General features: G+C 31.6%; 1 protein-coding gene across 3 annotated transcripts in view; it reads right to left on the reverse strand.

Annotated features, from left to right (window-relative positions):
- Positions 1 to 2,793: 2,793 nt before the first annotated feature.
- The window catches only part of SCAF8 (SR-related CTD associated factor 8), a 96,058-nt gene continuing 81,773 nt past the window's right edge, over positions 2,794 to 17,078 (reverse strand). For all 3 annotated transcript variants that reach the window (XM_023503298.2, XM_012549425.3, XM_023503299.2), the window contains 7 exons: positions 16,207 to 16,320; positions 15,484 to 15,640; positions 15,018 to 15,151; positions 10,307 to 10,451; positions 8,285 to 8,353; positions 6,595 to 6,813; positions 2,794 to 4,941 (listed from right to left, as the gene is read on the reverse strand). In XM_023503298.2, the coding sequence (XP_023359066.1) occupies positions 3,485 to 4,941; positions 6,595 to 6,813; positions 8,285 to 8,353; positions 10,307 to 10,451; positions 15,018 to 15,151; positions 15,484 to 15,640; positions 16,207 to 16,320 (2,295 nt within the window). In that variant the 3' untranslated portion in view covers positions 2,794 to 3,484. The remainder of the gene's footprint in view (positions 4,942 to 6,594; positions 6,814 to 8,284; positions 8,354 to 10,306; positions 10,452 to 15,017; positions 15,152 to 15,483; positions 15,641 to 16,206; positions 16,321 to 17,078) is intronic.

The following is a 17,078-nucleotide window of genomic DNA, read 5'->3' on the forward strand; positions in this document are numbered from 1 at the left end:
TAACATGATTAAGTAGCTAAAAAGTCTGCCTTGGAATTAAGAAGATCTGAATTCAAAGCCCTACTTCAAATACATACATACCATATGGAAAGTCACTGACAATTATTTAACTTCTCAAAACCTTATGCTACTCTCTAAAATCATCAGCTATAATAAGCTGCCTATAGTGGGAAGAGTTAGTGATGAAATCACACGCATAAAGTAGTACAGAAAATAATTGTTTTTTAAAGGTTAACTTTTCTTTAAGTGAAATTCGCGCCTCTCTCCCTTCTCAAAACAAAAGCAAAAAGTTCCTTCCAACAGCATTTTTATACAAAGGAAATATAACAAAATGACAATAAAATAGCTAAATCCTCAGAAAACAAAATATTCTACTCCTCTGAGAAAATAACAATTTAAAATAGTGAATAAAATTTTTTTCAAGAGAATTTTATGTAAAACCAATTCCATGGTTTTAAAAAAACAATTTCAAATTCTTTTGATCTTTCACTACATATCTGTTATATTTGTGTACACTACACATAATAAAATGAAATCAGTATGCAGATTATAAGAATTCTATCTATAACATGATGCAGCTAAAAACTACTTTGCTGTAAAATAAGTTTTTATTCTCCAATAATAATCATAACAACTGTTGGCAACTGTAAAAATACAGTGTACATCTATGCTATGAACATAAGCCAATGTTTAATGAAATGTTAAGACATTTACAAAATGTTGGAATTTTTTGTCCGTTAATTCCTTCACTGATGTACACTGCAAAAACAAAACAAAAAACAAATAAGCCTGCCTTTCCAGCAAGTTACAAATGAAAATGCTATTCTGATTTGGAGTAGAATATAATTTTCATCTGCTACATTTTAAAATTCTGTTATTAGAATGGTAATGTTTCCTTAACTTGTCTCAAACTATCAGCACTACAGGAATAAAATTGTGATCAAAAAGCATGGTTAGCTAGAGAATATATACAGAAGTCAAATTCATGAAAATAAAATCAATTTGGTGAATGCAAAGCTACTAGATATTCTAAATATTTATTATGAATATTATCTTTCCTATATAAGAACAAAATGGAAAAAAGGGCATTTGAAAAATATTAAGTTCTTTATAAAAAAAATTCCAAAATGTGCATGGTTATTCCTTTTTCAATAAACAATACTGCTCGCTAACTTAAATAACTTCCACCAGAACTTCCAACAAATGACACTTTTTAACATTTTGTCTCCAGCTTTAAAAATAAAATAAAGCTCAAGGTGGGGGGAAAAAGCCTGGGATTAATTTATTACTATTTAATGCAAATGAATTTCACTGTCCATTCTTTAAAATGGTAAGGCTACAGTTTCTATGCATAAAAAAAATTCCAATTACTAAAAACTGAAATGTAGTCATAAAAAAAAATTGTTTTAAGGACAAATGTAATACTTTCACAGATGTGAAGACCTAAACTTTATACAAATATATCACAGATCTCCTTTCCCTAAGAAAAGAATTAAAACCACACATTGTTAATGGGATTAAATTATCTGAAAGGTAAAGGATAAAACTCCATTCACATCTCTAATCCAGATAAAGAAAAAAAATAAATATAATGGCACATATGTAACATATATGTGTATATATACATATATATATATATAAAACACAAGCATATAAACATACATACACACATATACATATATATGAACAGATGAGAGACAGAGACAAACTGACAATGAAAAAGATTGTTCATTTTTGGCAAAGAACCTCTTGCTACAGATCCTTCTATGTGAGCAAAATATATAATAACTCAAATGTATCTTATGTCCACACTCCTCACATTACCCCTTATAAAAATTGACAACTCCATTTGCAAAGGAATTTAACAAAATATCAAATGATGACTTGTTGGAGATGGACTAGGGGGGATAATTACACAAAGAAATGATTCAAAGTTTTCCACTAGATGCCTAATTGCCATTATTTAAAAACAAAAGAAAAACAAATAAATAAAATAGTAAAAAATACTACTGATACTTGTTTTTTTATAGAGGGTAATCTGAGCAATGAAACCCAAAGATTTCTACTTTTCTCTTAAGCCTTCAAAACACACAGCTCGCTTTGTTTCTGGTATAAAATTTTCTTTTTTAATCCAACAATACTATTAGTTTTTGTGCAATAATTCAGGACTTTGGAAATTCACTTCAGGCAAAGAAGCAGTAAACAAATTTAATGTTACCACTATCTATCCAAAAGATCAAACATATTAAAAAAAAAAAAAGACAATGAAAGTATTTGCTTAAAATTTGGCTATATGCCAAGCTACGGTTTTGTATTTGGGTTTTTGTTTTGTTTTAAGCCAAACCTTCAATGTATTTTTTTAGTGTTTCTTATTTCTTCTTCCCAAAATAGTAAGAACTGCAACTATGAACATGAGTAATTTTAAGCAATTAGCCAATCTTCTCTAATTTTCCTTCTACCAAGTCTTAGACAGTATTTATTTTATAACCTAATTTTATTCATTTGTGTTTCTCTGTGGGTATGCATATTAAGTACATAACCAAAGAGAAATAGAAAATGTCTACATACAATGTACACAATAGGTATTTACATACATACATTATATATACATACTAATGAGACCGCATGATTTTTGGTTAAAAAAAAAAAAGTACATGCTTTTTCTACCACACTGTTCTTGCATTGGTCTTACAAAAGTAATATAAACCTTTTGCAACAACTAAAGCAAGTACTACTGCTGATCCAGGATTTTAATAACTTGTGGGTTAAAAAAAAATACAATGCCTAGAACACTGTTATCAAACAAATATGTTTTATTGGCAGCTAAAAACAGAATTCACCCAACAATGAAACTTTTTTATATATTTTTTTTCTTTCTTTCTTTTTACTCACTGCAGTACGAGGAACAAATCACAGACACTTACTTTGGAGATAACAGAGACCATGGTGTAGATCTTACAAAATCATTTTTTTTAAATCTCTGTATTGTGCTCCTCAAATGACTATGAGTCAGTCTTTGTTTTGTTTTTTGCCAAATAGCAGAAACATAAACTATCACAGCTTTGTCTATACTTTAAAATTCTGCAGCAACCTAAAGACATGGACAGATACACCACCCGACTGTTGTTTTCAAGTATATCAATTTCCACATCAACCTAATAGTAGTATTCTAAAAAATTCACTTTCTTCCATAGGAAGTCTTTGTTTGACAAGCTGTTATTCATCTCTTTGACGTTTTAAAAGTATCTGGGGCAACATCTGAATTTTATCAGAAAATAAAAAAATGTTTACCTACCATGTTCAAATTAAGAACAGTGTCTATACAAGTCAGTTGTACAATTATTTTAAGTGAAAGATGAACATGAACATCAGATTAACTTAATTCTGGCAGACAAAAGTGAACTACTAAGGTCCAGTCAGCCATTTATCTATTACAGAGAGATGACAACTTTACAAAAGGTATCTTTTACCTACTGAGTGATGATTATGTCCCCTCAGTTTCTGTGCTTTCTACCACTGGTTCACTTTCTATATCAGCTTCTGTGTCATTCTTCTCTTTGTTTATTTCACTTGAAGATGTCAGTTTTTCATAAAGTTCAGGATCATTCTGTACTTGTAAAGGTGGTGGTTGATTATCTGTCTCTGTATTTTCACCATTTACCTGGGGTACATTATCAGCTTTTCGTTGAGAAGTGGCCCCTTCAAAATAATCAAAAACTCGGGGGTGTGGATGTGGGACCCAGGTGTTCTGAATTCTGTCTCTTCCAAAACGATTTCCATTAATTTCTCTGCAGAAATCAAAATCTCTTTCATCTCTATCCCTTTGTCTCTCCCAGGGTCTTCTGCGGTCATCAAAATCTCTGTGAGCATCCTGTCCAAATCCTCTGTTCCAAATAGGACCACTTCTAGGATCAAACCTAAAATTTCCATGTCTAAATCTACCTCGGTCTTCATGGAAGCTTTTAGGACCACCATAGAGAGGTAAAACACGATGCTCTCTTTCATCAAAATCTCTATGACCCCAAGGCTTATCTGAATTAAAACCAAAGTGGTCTCTTCGACCAAGGTTATCTATACCTGGTCTTACAAGATTTTCTCTTATATCTATATGTGGTCTTCCAAAGTGTTCCCTTCCATCTATTGGAGGTCTTCCTGGACCTTCTCTTGGATCTACAGGTCGCCCCACTACGTCCCTAACATCCACTGGTGAAGGCCTATTAATGGTCTCCCTGTTTTCTATAGGAGGAAAACGATAATCTCTATCTCCTTCCTGTTGAATACTATCATTCCCAAGTGGTAGCCTTTTTTCTGGATTAGGGATATGATCTATATTTTGTCTTAAAGGAGCTGGAAAAGGTCTTTCTGACTGACTGAAAATATCTCCTGGAGCAAAAGGACCACGAGGTGGAGGATGAAGAGATGCATCAAGGATTGCAGGAGGAGGGATTCCTCTTTGTGGTGGAAGTCCAGGCTGCAATAAAGGGAATCTTGGCCCAGGAGATTGTGGTATAAGTCCTGGACGAATATCTAACATTGGTATTCCAGGCATCCGCTGACCAGGAATATTTAATGGGGGCAAGTTTTGAGGCCCAGTTGGTGGCTGTGGTCCCAGAATTCCAGAATTACTTGGAACATTTGGTGGCTGAACTCCCAGGAGTCCAGAATTGCTAGGAATATTTGGGGGTGGTACCCCTAAGAGTCCAGAGCTACCTGACACATTGGGTAATTGTGGTCTCAGAATTCCGGAACTACTTGGAATATTTGGTGGCTGTGCTCCAATCATTCCAGAACTACTGGAAACATTAGATGGCTGTACTCCCAGAATTCCAGAACTGCTTGATACATTTGGTGGCTGTCCACCCAACATCCCAGAATTGCTTGACATGTTTGGTGGCTGTCCACCTAGAATTCCAGAGCTACTTGAGACATCATTGTGGATCACTAAAATGGAAAGACAGAAAGCACCATTAAAATATTCATTAAAATGAAAGGTACATGATATAAAATGTAATCACAACAGGAAATTTAAGTTACTGACAATGAAATATCATTATGAAACAATTACTGTAGGAGGAGGGATCAAGACACTTACGATAGTCAAGAAAAGTACCCAATTACACAAAAAAACTTAACTTTTTAAAAACCCAAAGTTATTTATAGTAAGTCTTGCCCACATTTTAAATCTTAAAGGCTTCTTTTACAAATGTGTATGAGTTGGACAACATCATACTTGAATCTTGCTATTTTTTCCTTTAACCATTCATTCCTCCATCCCTAGGTTCTACTGAAAAACTAAAATGAGATGGGAGATTTTAAAAAAAGTTTTTTTGGTGATATGGTCCATGCTGGTTTTATTAAATTAGGGGAGGTGAATGATTCCTATTTGGTTGAAGATTCTTCTTAATACATTTACTTGCTCAGTTATTTTAAAATTTTTAAAATAAATTTAAAATCTAGAACTTCTGGTCAGATTGCCTGCTAAACTGATTATGCTTTCTGTATACCAAACTTTCAGTTGATTTTTAATACATGCTTTAAAAAAAAATAGTTTCTAGATTTAACACTGTATTATTTTCTTCTTGTTTTAAGCCTCTGAGTGATAGTTGGGGGAAATGGTATCAAATTTTGGAAATGAAATAGGTAATAAAAACTATAGGAATCTTTAGTATTTTGAGAATATGTTTTAAGACTTGCTTTTAGAAACTCAATTAACTGACTCAATAAAAGGCAGAAGTAGGTCACTTGGGCCAACTATAATTTGTAGAAATTAAGTTTTTGTGTTTTATTTTTAATGTCTTAAAAAATTATTTTTTATTTCCAAGAGACAATGATAACCACTGTTATATCAAATTCATTTGATATTAAACTCATTTAGTTAAAACTAAATTTTGCTGGCCACTTGTTAGAATTCAAAGTGACTACTTTGTTCCTTTATGTTTCAGTCTCAATCATGTAAAACATGTAATTTAGACTAAAATGTTCTAGGGTTTGTAGTAATTTTTTATTTTATGATTTTTGGCTACAGGGTAATATAATGACAGAGATCTCTCATGGAAATAGTGTATATGCTCTTATCTCTTGCTACTCTGCTTTTGCAATCCAAGAAGAGCTAAATGGCAATAAACAATTGTGTAGACATTAAAGCTAAATATTAACTATATCATTTTTTTACATTTTATGTTTATGAAGACTCTAGTACAGATAATTTTCAATTTCAAATAGAATATCAATCAAGTTAGAAAAAATTCTAGCAGATAAAAGAAATCAAAACAAGTTTATATGACTGAAAAATATTAAGTACTAAAAGTTTAGTCCAGATCTAAACATCTCATCAAATAAAACAGTACTATGACAGATAAGAATGTGAATACTGCTCTGTATAGTCCTGATCACAATGTAATACTATGGATTCTTTGGCATTTTCAGGATAGGGATATATCAATGCAACAAAGTCTTGTAATACTTTAGCATGTTATATTCCTTTATTTTTTCCATTCCTTTCCCTAACTGTATGTGTGTGGTATGTCTGAAAGGAACAGAGATGTGTATGTAATTAAGTGAGAATTTTTGAATCATACTTCTGATATTTATTACCTGGTCTGGTACTTTCACTGGAAGAAAGCTGGTGGTCTGTGAGGTGTGATAATTTTTCTTCTGCCTCAGGCTGGTTATTTGGTGGATTATAAACACTTCCAGCTGACATAGTTGAAGTAGCAAGACTGCTAGACACAGAGCCAACTGGCAAAACAAGGTTACTAAAAGCAACATCTTTCATTGTCTCTGGAGTCATAGATATTGGAGGCTGTACCAGAGCTGTTTTAAGAAAGAAAAAAAGAGTTGTTTAAAGATTCCATATTTAATCCAATTCTATAAATATTTTTTTAAAAAAAGAAATGATTAAGTAAAATATATTAGTAGCTGCGAATAAAAAGCTGATAAAAGATATAGTCCCTATTTCATTGAATAAATAAATGTCAATTAAAATATTCACATTTACCATTAGTGACTTTGTCAATATTTTAGGTGGCTCTCAAGGTTGTGTTTCTTCTATCCCCAGACTTCCTAAATTTTCTCCTCACAAATGTATTGATATAGATAAACAAGTAGACAGTTTTGTGCAGCCATTAGCCAAATTAATATAAACATGAAAATGATCTCTATAGTACCATTCACTGGGCTGTTGAGACTCAAATGAAGTAATATAAAGTGCTTTAGAAGTATGGTATTATAAAAGAAAAATTATGTAAATAAAATATAAACTAAAATTGGTACAATAGAGTAGTATGTAGTATATAAAAATATCTTTTTGTCTTCTTCATAATTTCACATCTATTAAGGTTCCACTTATCTCAAGTCAGACTTTTAACATCCTGAACTTCAATAATTTCAATACAGATATGATACCAAAATAGATGCAATAGCTATAAGTACCATATATTTTGTTCCCCAAAGAGGCATATTTGTGAAAACAATAGTGTGTAAAATAAGACACATTAGAAGCAATTTGCTGTCAAGGCTAAGGAGCAACTTGGAGCAACCTAACAGAAAAGCGTAGAAACAGAATAATTACCAGTATAACTTCAACTGAATAGGAAAACAGTGGTATTTAAAATAGGGATAAATAGGCTTTAACTATAAAAATAATGATTTAAGTCATTTATAAAATAATGCAGTATATACTGAGATTAAGAAAGCAAAAATAAGTCATTTCTAATAGCAATGGAAATTTTTTAAGTTTTAAAATTTAATTTATTATAATCAATGATATATCTAGGATATAATATATAAATGATATCTATAATCTGTGAATATTAATTTATTATAATCCATGATATGGAAATTTTAATTTTTTATTTAATTTGTTACAACCTATGATATATGATCAATATATAATTTATGATTTTTTAAATTTATTATGATCTATGACATAATTATATTTAATATATTATAATCTATATGATTATAATTTATAATTTAATTAAATTAGGAAAAGTGAAGACTGAGAACTGATGAGAAAAGAATTGTCAAACGTGTAAAAAAAAATTGGACATATTAATCATAACTGAAATCTATGAAAATGTTTAAATATTCCAATAAATAAATGACTAATACAATAATTTAATTTTCTTTTAAAAATATCAAGACCCTAATAATGAGAAAGAGATAAGATGGTAGTACATTTGGTTGAAGGGTTTATTCTAAAGATATTAAAAATCTAATAAACCAACTAATACAAGATTGATGTGATCAAAGTTTCATAATCAAACAAATTTTAAAAACTCACATGTTGCTACTACTGGAGGAATAGCAGGGGGTGGCACAACAGGTGGTGGAACTGGGGGTGGCATGAAACCTAGATTAAAACACAAAGAATAGAAAAGGAATAGAATTAAAAATTCATGGAAAAAATTTCATTGCCACATGTGGACAAAGTATTTCTATATTATTAGTTTCTACACTCTAAAAATTTTTTTATTAAAAATAGCACCTTACAAATTGTGGTATATGAATATTATGGAATATTACTGTTCTGTAAGAAATGACCAACAGGATGATTTCAGAAAGGCCTGGAGAGACTTACATAAACTGATGCTGAGTGAAATGAGCAGGACCAGGAGATCATTATATACTTCAACAACAATACTATATGATGACCAGTTCTGATGGACCTGGCCATCCTCAGCAACGAGATCATCCAAATCATTTCCAATGGAGCAGTAATGAACTGAACTAGCTACGCTCAGAGAAAGAACTCTGGGAGATGACTAAAAACCATTACATTGAATTCCCAATCTCTATATTTATGCCCACCTGCATTTTTGATTTCCTTCACAAGCAAATTGTACAATATTACAGAGTCTGATTCTTTTTGTACAGCAAAATAACGTTTTGGTCATGTATACTTATTGTGTATCTAATTTATATTTTAATGTATTTAACATCTACTGGTCATCCTGCCATCTAGGGGAGGGGATGGGGGGTAAGAGGTGAAAAATTGGAACAAGAGGTTTGGCAATTGTTAATGCTGTAAAGTTACCCATGCATATAACCTGTAAATAAAAGGCTATTAAATTAAAAAAAAAAAAAAAGTACCTTACTTTAACCTGTTATTTCATTCAACAATCACAATATTTCTATGAAAACTGTGAACTTCCTGTAAGGAGGAACAGTCTTTTGCATTTCTATGTATCACCAGTGCTTAGCATCATGCCAATCTCATAATAGGTATTTAATTTTTGTTGCAGTGACATAGAATCACAGATCATTTTTTTTTTGAGTCAAGTATAGAATCCAAATCACAAAGACTTATGGTTCTTTAAAATAAACTTCATGTAGGCATATTTAAGTTCATCAATAAATCTCTTAAATTCATCAATAATCTCATAAGATTAATTTATTAATATCATTCTATGACAATGTATAGAGATGTATATGGGATACACAGACACACACCTGATGAATGTCATTTTTAAAAAAAGTTCCGTATTCTTTAAGCAAAATAAGGGAACTAATTTCTACCACCTTTCTTCATCCCATAAATACTCCTTTTTTTTCCCCAATCTGGCACAACATAACACTGAAAAGCTTTCCTCTTTCTGCTTTAATTTTTTTTATTGGCATGCAAAATAACATGCAAATGGGACACTGAAAAATATAATCAAGGCTATCTCTAAATCACACAGCTTTTAAGACACTTCAGATTAGTATAGCTGTACCTCAAAATGGCCTTGTCTTAAAATCAGAAATACTTAATTTAGGGAACTTTTGTTCTTAAATTTTAATTCTTTTGTCATAGAAAAATACAATTAAACATTTAATCAGTAATACACGGGAATATAAAACATAACTAATATGTTTCAAAATGTCTTTTTCCCCCCATAAAAATACAAGATTTTTTCCCCAGCTTTAACTAAATTGTATTCTTAAGGACACTAATAATGTATTCTAAATAGATGCAGTATGACTATAGCTGGCTTCAGAATCAGGGAGGCCCAAGTTAAAATTCTGCAGCACTCTATGCAATGCTCTAAGGCTAGAAACTGCAGAAAAGGTACAGACCCCTGTACTGATAACTTTTCTTGTCCAGGGAGGGAGGGCTCTTTATACTATTGAAGTCACAGGTCAAGCCCCTATTATTGTACTCGTGGTACAAGTAAATCTGAATGTGAATTTAGAATATTCATTAAAAAGTTCCTTAATAATGAAAAAGCAAATATCTCTATGTCTTCTATACTGAGAAAAATGGAAAAGAGAGAATTTTAATAACAGTGGCATTACAATAACAAGACTCTGAAGGATTTCTTACCAGGAGGTGGTTGTGATGGGTTGAAACTTGCTCTTAAGAAAGGAGGTGGAGGAATTGCACTAAATCCTGGAGGAGGCACGGACATTGACACTGGAAATGTTGGTGGAACTAAACTAACAGTAGGTACAGCTGGTGCTACTGGAATCTTTTGCAGACAGAAAAGAAAAAGATAAAACATTCACTATTCAAATATTTAAAGAAGTTTCTCTGAAAAAAAAAAGTTGTGCATTATCTTGATTTTAATGAAAATTACAATAATGTTTTACATTTCTGCTTCTAATACTTTAAAGTTCCTTTTACGCCTTTTTTGATCAGCAATTCCTTTAATATCCTGATACATTTACTCTCATCATCCTAGAAATTCCAGATCATAACATTCATTTAAAACTGGCTTTCAGAGTAAATTTTTTAAATGATATAAAGTTAAAAGCAAAGTAAATTTAACCAGAAAAGAAGAGAGTATTTCAATAGTATTATCTATAGACTAAATTGAAATTATAATTCATCCTTATTTGCCTTTTTAACCATTTTCTGTTCTTCATCATAATATAAAATTTGAAAACTTTTTCTCCATCATACCTTTAATCCAATTCTATGATTACTGAGATTTTCATTCAATTGCACAAAAGACAGAGAGCATTAGCAAAGTATAAAGAACCATACAGACTAAAATATAATAGGAATTCTACTTACCCTAAAAACAGTAAGCCTGAATACCACAATCTTTGGTTGGAAGGGTGATTACACCTTTTATTTCAAACACTTAAGCCTACATCATAATAGGACATGTAGAAAATCAAGTACCATAGAGTACAGTGTTTATCCAGCAGAAGTTACAATTAAATTCATGTGTAGATGGTTGTATAGTTTCATTCATTTACCTGAGATTTTTTCCTAATCCTCCTCCTAAGAATTATTATTACTTGTTCCCTCTCAAAATTACTCTGCATATATATCTAATGTTTATTTGTATACAAGTTGTCATATTTCATATATCCTTGTCCTTAGAAATAGATTAAGCATCCTGAGGAGATGCTATGGACAGTTTTATTTTTATCTTTGGATGGCTGGCACTTATACCTTGGTACACAGCAGATATGTATATCTATCAGCCACTAAGTATTTAAAAAGTATCTAATATGTGCCATGCATTATTCTAGGGCACTGGGGAAACAACTAAGTTTCTAGGGTGAGGAGAAAAAACATTTCATGCACTGGGAATATCCAGTGCAAATGCACAAAGATGAAAGATGAAGGGCTGTGTGACAGGGATTTTAAGACTGATCTCTCTGGAACTTAAAAGTATGAAGGGGAATAATGTATAAGTTAAGAGTGGAGTTGTGAAGCATTTTAAATGCCATGAGCACTGAGATAAAGCACTGAAACTTCAGCAGCACTGTGACATAGGCATTTTGGATATGTTTGGAGCTCCATGAAAAATAAATTGTAGAGACTTGATGCAGGAAGATTAATGAGACCACTGCAATTATTGCAAATAGGGGCAATGAGGGATTACTAAAACTAGGGTAGTGGTTATATTAGAAAAAGAGTAGATGACGCAGTACAAGTAAAGATACTAAGACTTGCATGAGTGATTAAAAGAATAGTGAGTGGTGTCCTTGAAAAAAACAGGGAATTTTATTAGAGTGGATATGATTAAGATAATGTTAAGATAATGAACTCTAAGTGAAAATAACTCACCATTTTGAACAAAATGAATTTGAGAAGTTTACAAGACATCTAATTTGAAATGTCCACTAAATAGCTTATCATAGGGGACAAGGATTAGACAAGTAGATATGAGTCATCTGCATGACCCAGTAGATATTCTCTTCATCTATAAAATTATAGAGTAATATTAATATCACTCCCCTCCTGACTACTTATGAGGACCAAATGAAATATCTGACAAATGCTCAGCACAGTGTTTGTACACATCAAGTCTTAAATAATAAATGCGTTCATTATTGTTATTATTGTTGTTAGTCAAACTGCACTGATAGAAGGAATTTCCTCATGATGAATTCTAAACAAAATGAAATCACTTGGGCCACTCCCTAATCTTAAACCGTAATGACATTCTTCAGAAAGAAATTTTTCAAAGGCTGTAACATATAACTAAATTGAAATTTGGGGAAAATCACAAACTAGAAAATTCAGAAAAAGAAGCCTCATTCAACATCTACTTTTTTTTTTTTTTTGCTACTGAGGCAATTGGGGTTAAGTAACTTGCCCAGAATCACACAGCTAGGAAATGTTAAGTGTCTGAAGCCAGATTTGGATTCAGGTCCTCCTGACTTCAGGGCTGGTACTCCATCTACTACATAACTAGCTGCCCCTATCCAAGTATTTTTTAATATATTTAGTTTTAAATTTATGTCTGATTACTGCTTTAACTTTGATTTTATTCTCATCTGGAAAGAATGATGAAATTATATTTATGAATAAAATAAATTCTGTCTCCAAAATTTCTCACATAAGTCCATTTCTCTTTACTATAAAATGATAATAATAATGTTTGTGGCAGCCCTCTTTGTACTGGCTAGAAAACTGGAAACTGAGTGGATGCCCATCAGCTGGAGAATGGCTGAATAAATTGTGGTATATGAATATTATGGAATATTATTGATCTGTAAGAAATGACCAACAGGATGATTTCAGAAAGGCCTGGAGAGACACGAACTGATGCTGAGTGAAACGAGCAGGGCCAAGAGATCATTATATACTTCAACAAAATACTTTATGATGACCAGTTCTGATGGACCTGGCCATCCTCAGCAATGAGATCAACCAAATCATTTCCAATGGAGCAGTAATGAACTGAACCAGCTACGCCCAGTGAAAGAACTCTGGGAGATGACTAAAAACCATTACATTGAATTCTCAATCCCTATATTTTTGCCCACCTGCATTTTTTATTTCCTTCACAAGCTAATTGTACAATATTTCAGTCTGGTTCTTTTTATACAGCAAAATAACGGTTTGGTCATGTATACTTATTGTGTATCTAATTTATATTTTAATATATTTAACATCTACTGGTCATCCTGCCATCTGGGGGAGGGGGTGGAGTGGTAAGAGGTGAAAAACTAGAACAAGAGGTTTGGCAATTGTCAATGCTGTAAAGTTACCCATACATATAACCTGTAAATAAAAGGCTATTAATTTTTTTTAAAAAATGGTAATCATAACTTTTTTTTGGCATTTCTTTGTATTTTCCTCTCATTTCTAAATGTTTGCTAATTTACTCAAATCCACCCTCTACATAGTTGCCAAAATGATTTTCCTAAAGTGTAGGGCTAAACATCAAACACTACATTCCTATCCACTCCATTTTTATCTTCTAATGTACTGATTTATATCAGTTGTGTTGCTCACTGCAATATAAGCTCCTCAGGAGCAGGGATTCTTTTAACCTTTTTATTGTATCCTCAAAACATAACAGAATCTGGCATATGGTAAATTCTTAAATCTTGATTGTATCAAAGAATTCTACAAAGTGTAATCAAGTCGCAACTCTTTTCTAAATACTTTTATATTTAAAAAAAAAAACCCAACAACAAAACTACAATAATAACAACAAAAAAAAACCCCAAAGGCTTACAAAAGAAAACAATTATTCGGAAAAGGTGTAACTTTTGCCCCATACTAGTTTTCAGAATCCCATGAGAGTCCATGAAACCCAAATTAAGAACTCCTCTAGTTAATTTCTAACATATTTATTTTATTTTGCAAACACTGAAATAGCAATGTATTGCTCAGGTTACAAAGAACTTTCTAAACAAACAAACAAACAAAAGGCAATATAAATAAATGTTCTAGTTCATATTAACATAATGAATAAAAATGCCTCAATGTGTGCTGTTTCAAAAGGAGAGAGATTTAAAAAACACACAATATTTTTGTAAGAATTACCTTTCAATCTTTACTTCTCTATGTAATAGTAGGAAAACAAATCAAACTTGAACACCCTTAATTTTTGTGCTTATGAAAACATGAGACCAAAGATCTAGAATCTTGAAGAAAATGTAATAACCTTATTAGCATGTAAATAATTTTAATATACATCACTTCTTTAGTCGCCTTCTTTCCCAAAATATTATTTTAATCTACTCATTCATTAGAGGAAAAACATGGGATTCATTCATTTCATTTCCAGCTCTTTAATATTAGAAGTGTAATATGTAGCAAAATTTTTGATATCTTTAGGAATAGGATTTTATTTATACAGCTTAGGTCAAATTGTTGCAAATTCTGAAATGGTCTAAATTAATATGAACTGATAATCCAAAAATTATATTCTGACTAATAACCTTAACTTCTTCTTTCACCAAATGAAAAAAGAAAAAGTATCACCATCTGTTGGCCTGAGGCAACTAATTGACAGTGGACAGAGCACTGGCTCTGGAGTTAAGAGGACCTGGGTTCAAATCTGAATTCAGATGCTTAATACTAGTTGTGTGATCCTAAACAAATCACTTAACCCCAAGTGTCTCCAAAAAAAAAAAAAAAAAAAAAAAAAAAAAAAAAAAAAAAAAAAAAAAATCTGTTTGACTGATTCTCTCTGGTCAGAAAGATAATTTACAATTGAAAATACAGAATAATAAAAAATTAACATAATTTCAAAAACCTTTCTAATTAAAGATGGGTAAGTGCCTAAAAATGTTTATGAAATGACTAAATATAAACCACTTTAGATAAGCATACTAACCGGCAACATAGCAACAGGTGGAGGATAAACTTCAGCTTGTGTAGTAACCACTGGTGTCTTTTCAACTGTTGTTGGACTCTCTACAGTTTGGACAGGTTCTTTGACAGGCTCTGAAGTCTTCACAGTTTCCCATTCTGAAAAAAAAAAAAAAAAAAAAAAATTACCACTAATTTTATGAATCTAGTTGACTTTAAAAGCCTGTGCGCTTTCCATATGCTATTTCATAGAGATCTGAGCTAAACACATCAGATTCTGGGAAAAATTTGATTTCAACTTTCCTGTTTTTGCCCAATCAAAAATTCTCCAAATAACAGTGCTGGGAAAACTAAGCTTTGGTAGGATGAAATTCCATCAAGCCTTCTAGAATAACCTATTCATTATACCACAGTAGAGAAATAAAATTTCTATTAAATTTGCTTTCAGTTATTAAGACTATTATGAATCAAAATATTAGAAGAATTCTTACCACTATTCACAGTCTCCTGATCAATCATGCCTCCTTCAGCAAAGCCATCTAGGTCATCCACCTTTACTTTCTCCCATGGTATATAGGTAACTCCAAGATCTACATCCCAAAATTGTTTGTACTCTGTTTTTACACCTTTATTTAAAGCCCAAGCAATCTGCAAAAACAAACAACTTGTGTAGGCTTATATAGCAGCAGCAAACATATCTCAAAAATTAAGTACAACGTTCCTAATATTAAAATTAATTCAATTTGCTTTAAGGGCATATTTCTGTGTGGTTTTGCAGAATTTCCCCAAATTTGCTTTGAATAAAACCTAAATACGACCTATAATCACCATTTTCTATATTTCTTTTTCCCTTTCAAAGAAAGCTCATTTATGGAGTATTTCAGTACCATTACAGAAGTTCTTTAAAAACTGCCTCAGGGAGACAAAAGTAAGACTTTTCACTTCTATAGTACATTTTTTTTTTCATGGTTTCTATTTTCTTTTTACCTTACTACATCTTTCTTTGAAAGAAACATTGTCCATAACAGTTCTCAATCTTTTCATCTATGGGCTACAGGCAACTACCATTTACTTCTTGAGCTTCACTATAAAAAGACTGCCCAAAATCATTAAAAAGAAAAGCCATGTTTTCTTAGTTAAATTCCAATGAGGTACTAAAAATAAACAAACAAATCACTTATCAAATATCTTTTAACACTACAAAAATACCTTACCTTTATAACTTTGGATCCAATTTTGTAAGATCCAGAACTAAGTTTCTGAAGTGCCCGATAAGAATCTTGTCTATGAACCATACAAACATAGGCACAGCCTCTTGGAGGAATCATCTACAGGAAAAACAAAACAAAACAAAACAAACCCACCATTGAGCTAAATTACAAAAGTGATTTAAGGATAAAGAAGACCGACAGAGGAAGAGAATCTTTCCCACAATGTATAACCATTAATATCATACTAAACAAGAAAATGGAGAACTCAACTGATACTGACAACCCTGGGAAATATTGTACAAAAAATGTCATTTCCTAAGCTAACATACCAAATGTAAGACTATAAATTTCTAAAACTTTCTATTATCACTTTATTTTAAATAAACATAAATTATGGTATTTTAAAATTTATTTAAAAAAAATGTTTTGAATAATTTGGGAAATGGCAAATCCCTGATCAATTGATTAAAAGTACTAACACATTAAAATTACTGCTATTCCAAAACAATACAATCTTACTTTCCTAGATGATTTATACTTTTCGAAGTATTTCTTAAGCCCACATTTCTGGATGTAGGCACAGGATAGAAATTTCAGATCTTGAAAGGTACTAAAAATACCTTCAAGCATGACAAAATAATGTATCCTATTATATCAGCAGATGACTTTGATATGGTGATTTACAAAGGCACTTTATTTTTTTTTCAAAATAGCTGGAAAAAACAAAACAAAACAAAAACAATGAGCCACTTTCTTACATTTCCTACTCCCCAAAAAAATAAATGGCTGAGGGGCAGCTAGGTGGTACAGTGGATAGAGCACCAGCCCTGAAGTCAGGAGGACCTGAGTTCAAATCTGGCCTCAGACATTTAAAC

This window comes from Sarcophilus harrisii, chromosome 4 (genome assembly GCF_902635505.1).
Source record: "Sarcophilus harrisii chromosome 4, mSarHar1.11, whole genome shotgun sequence".
Classification (NCBI taxonomy): Eukaryota; Metazoa; Chordata; class Mammalia; order Dasyuromorphia; family Dasyuridae; genus Sarcophilus; species Sarcophilus harrisii.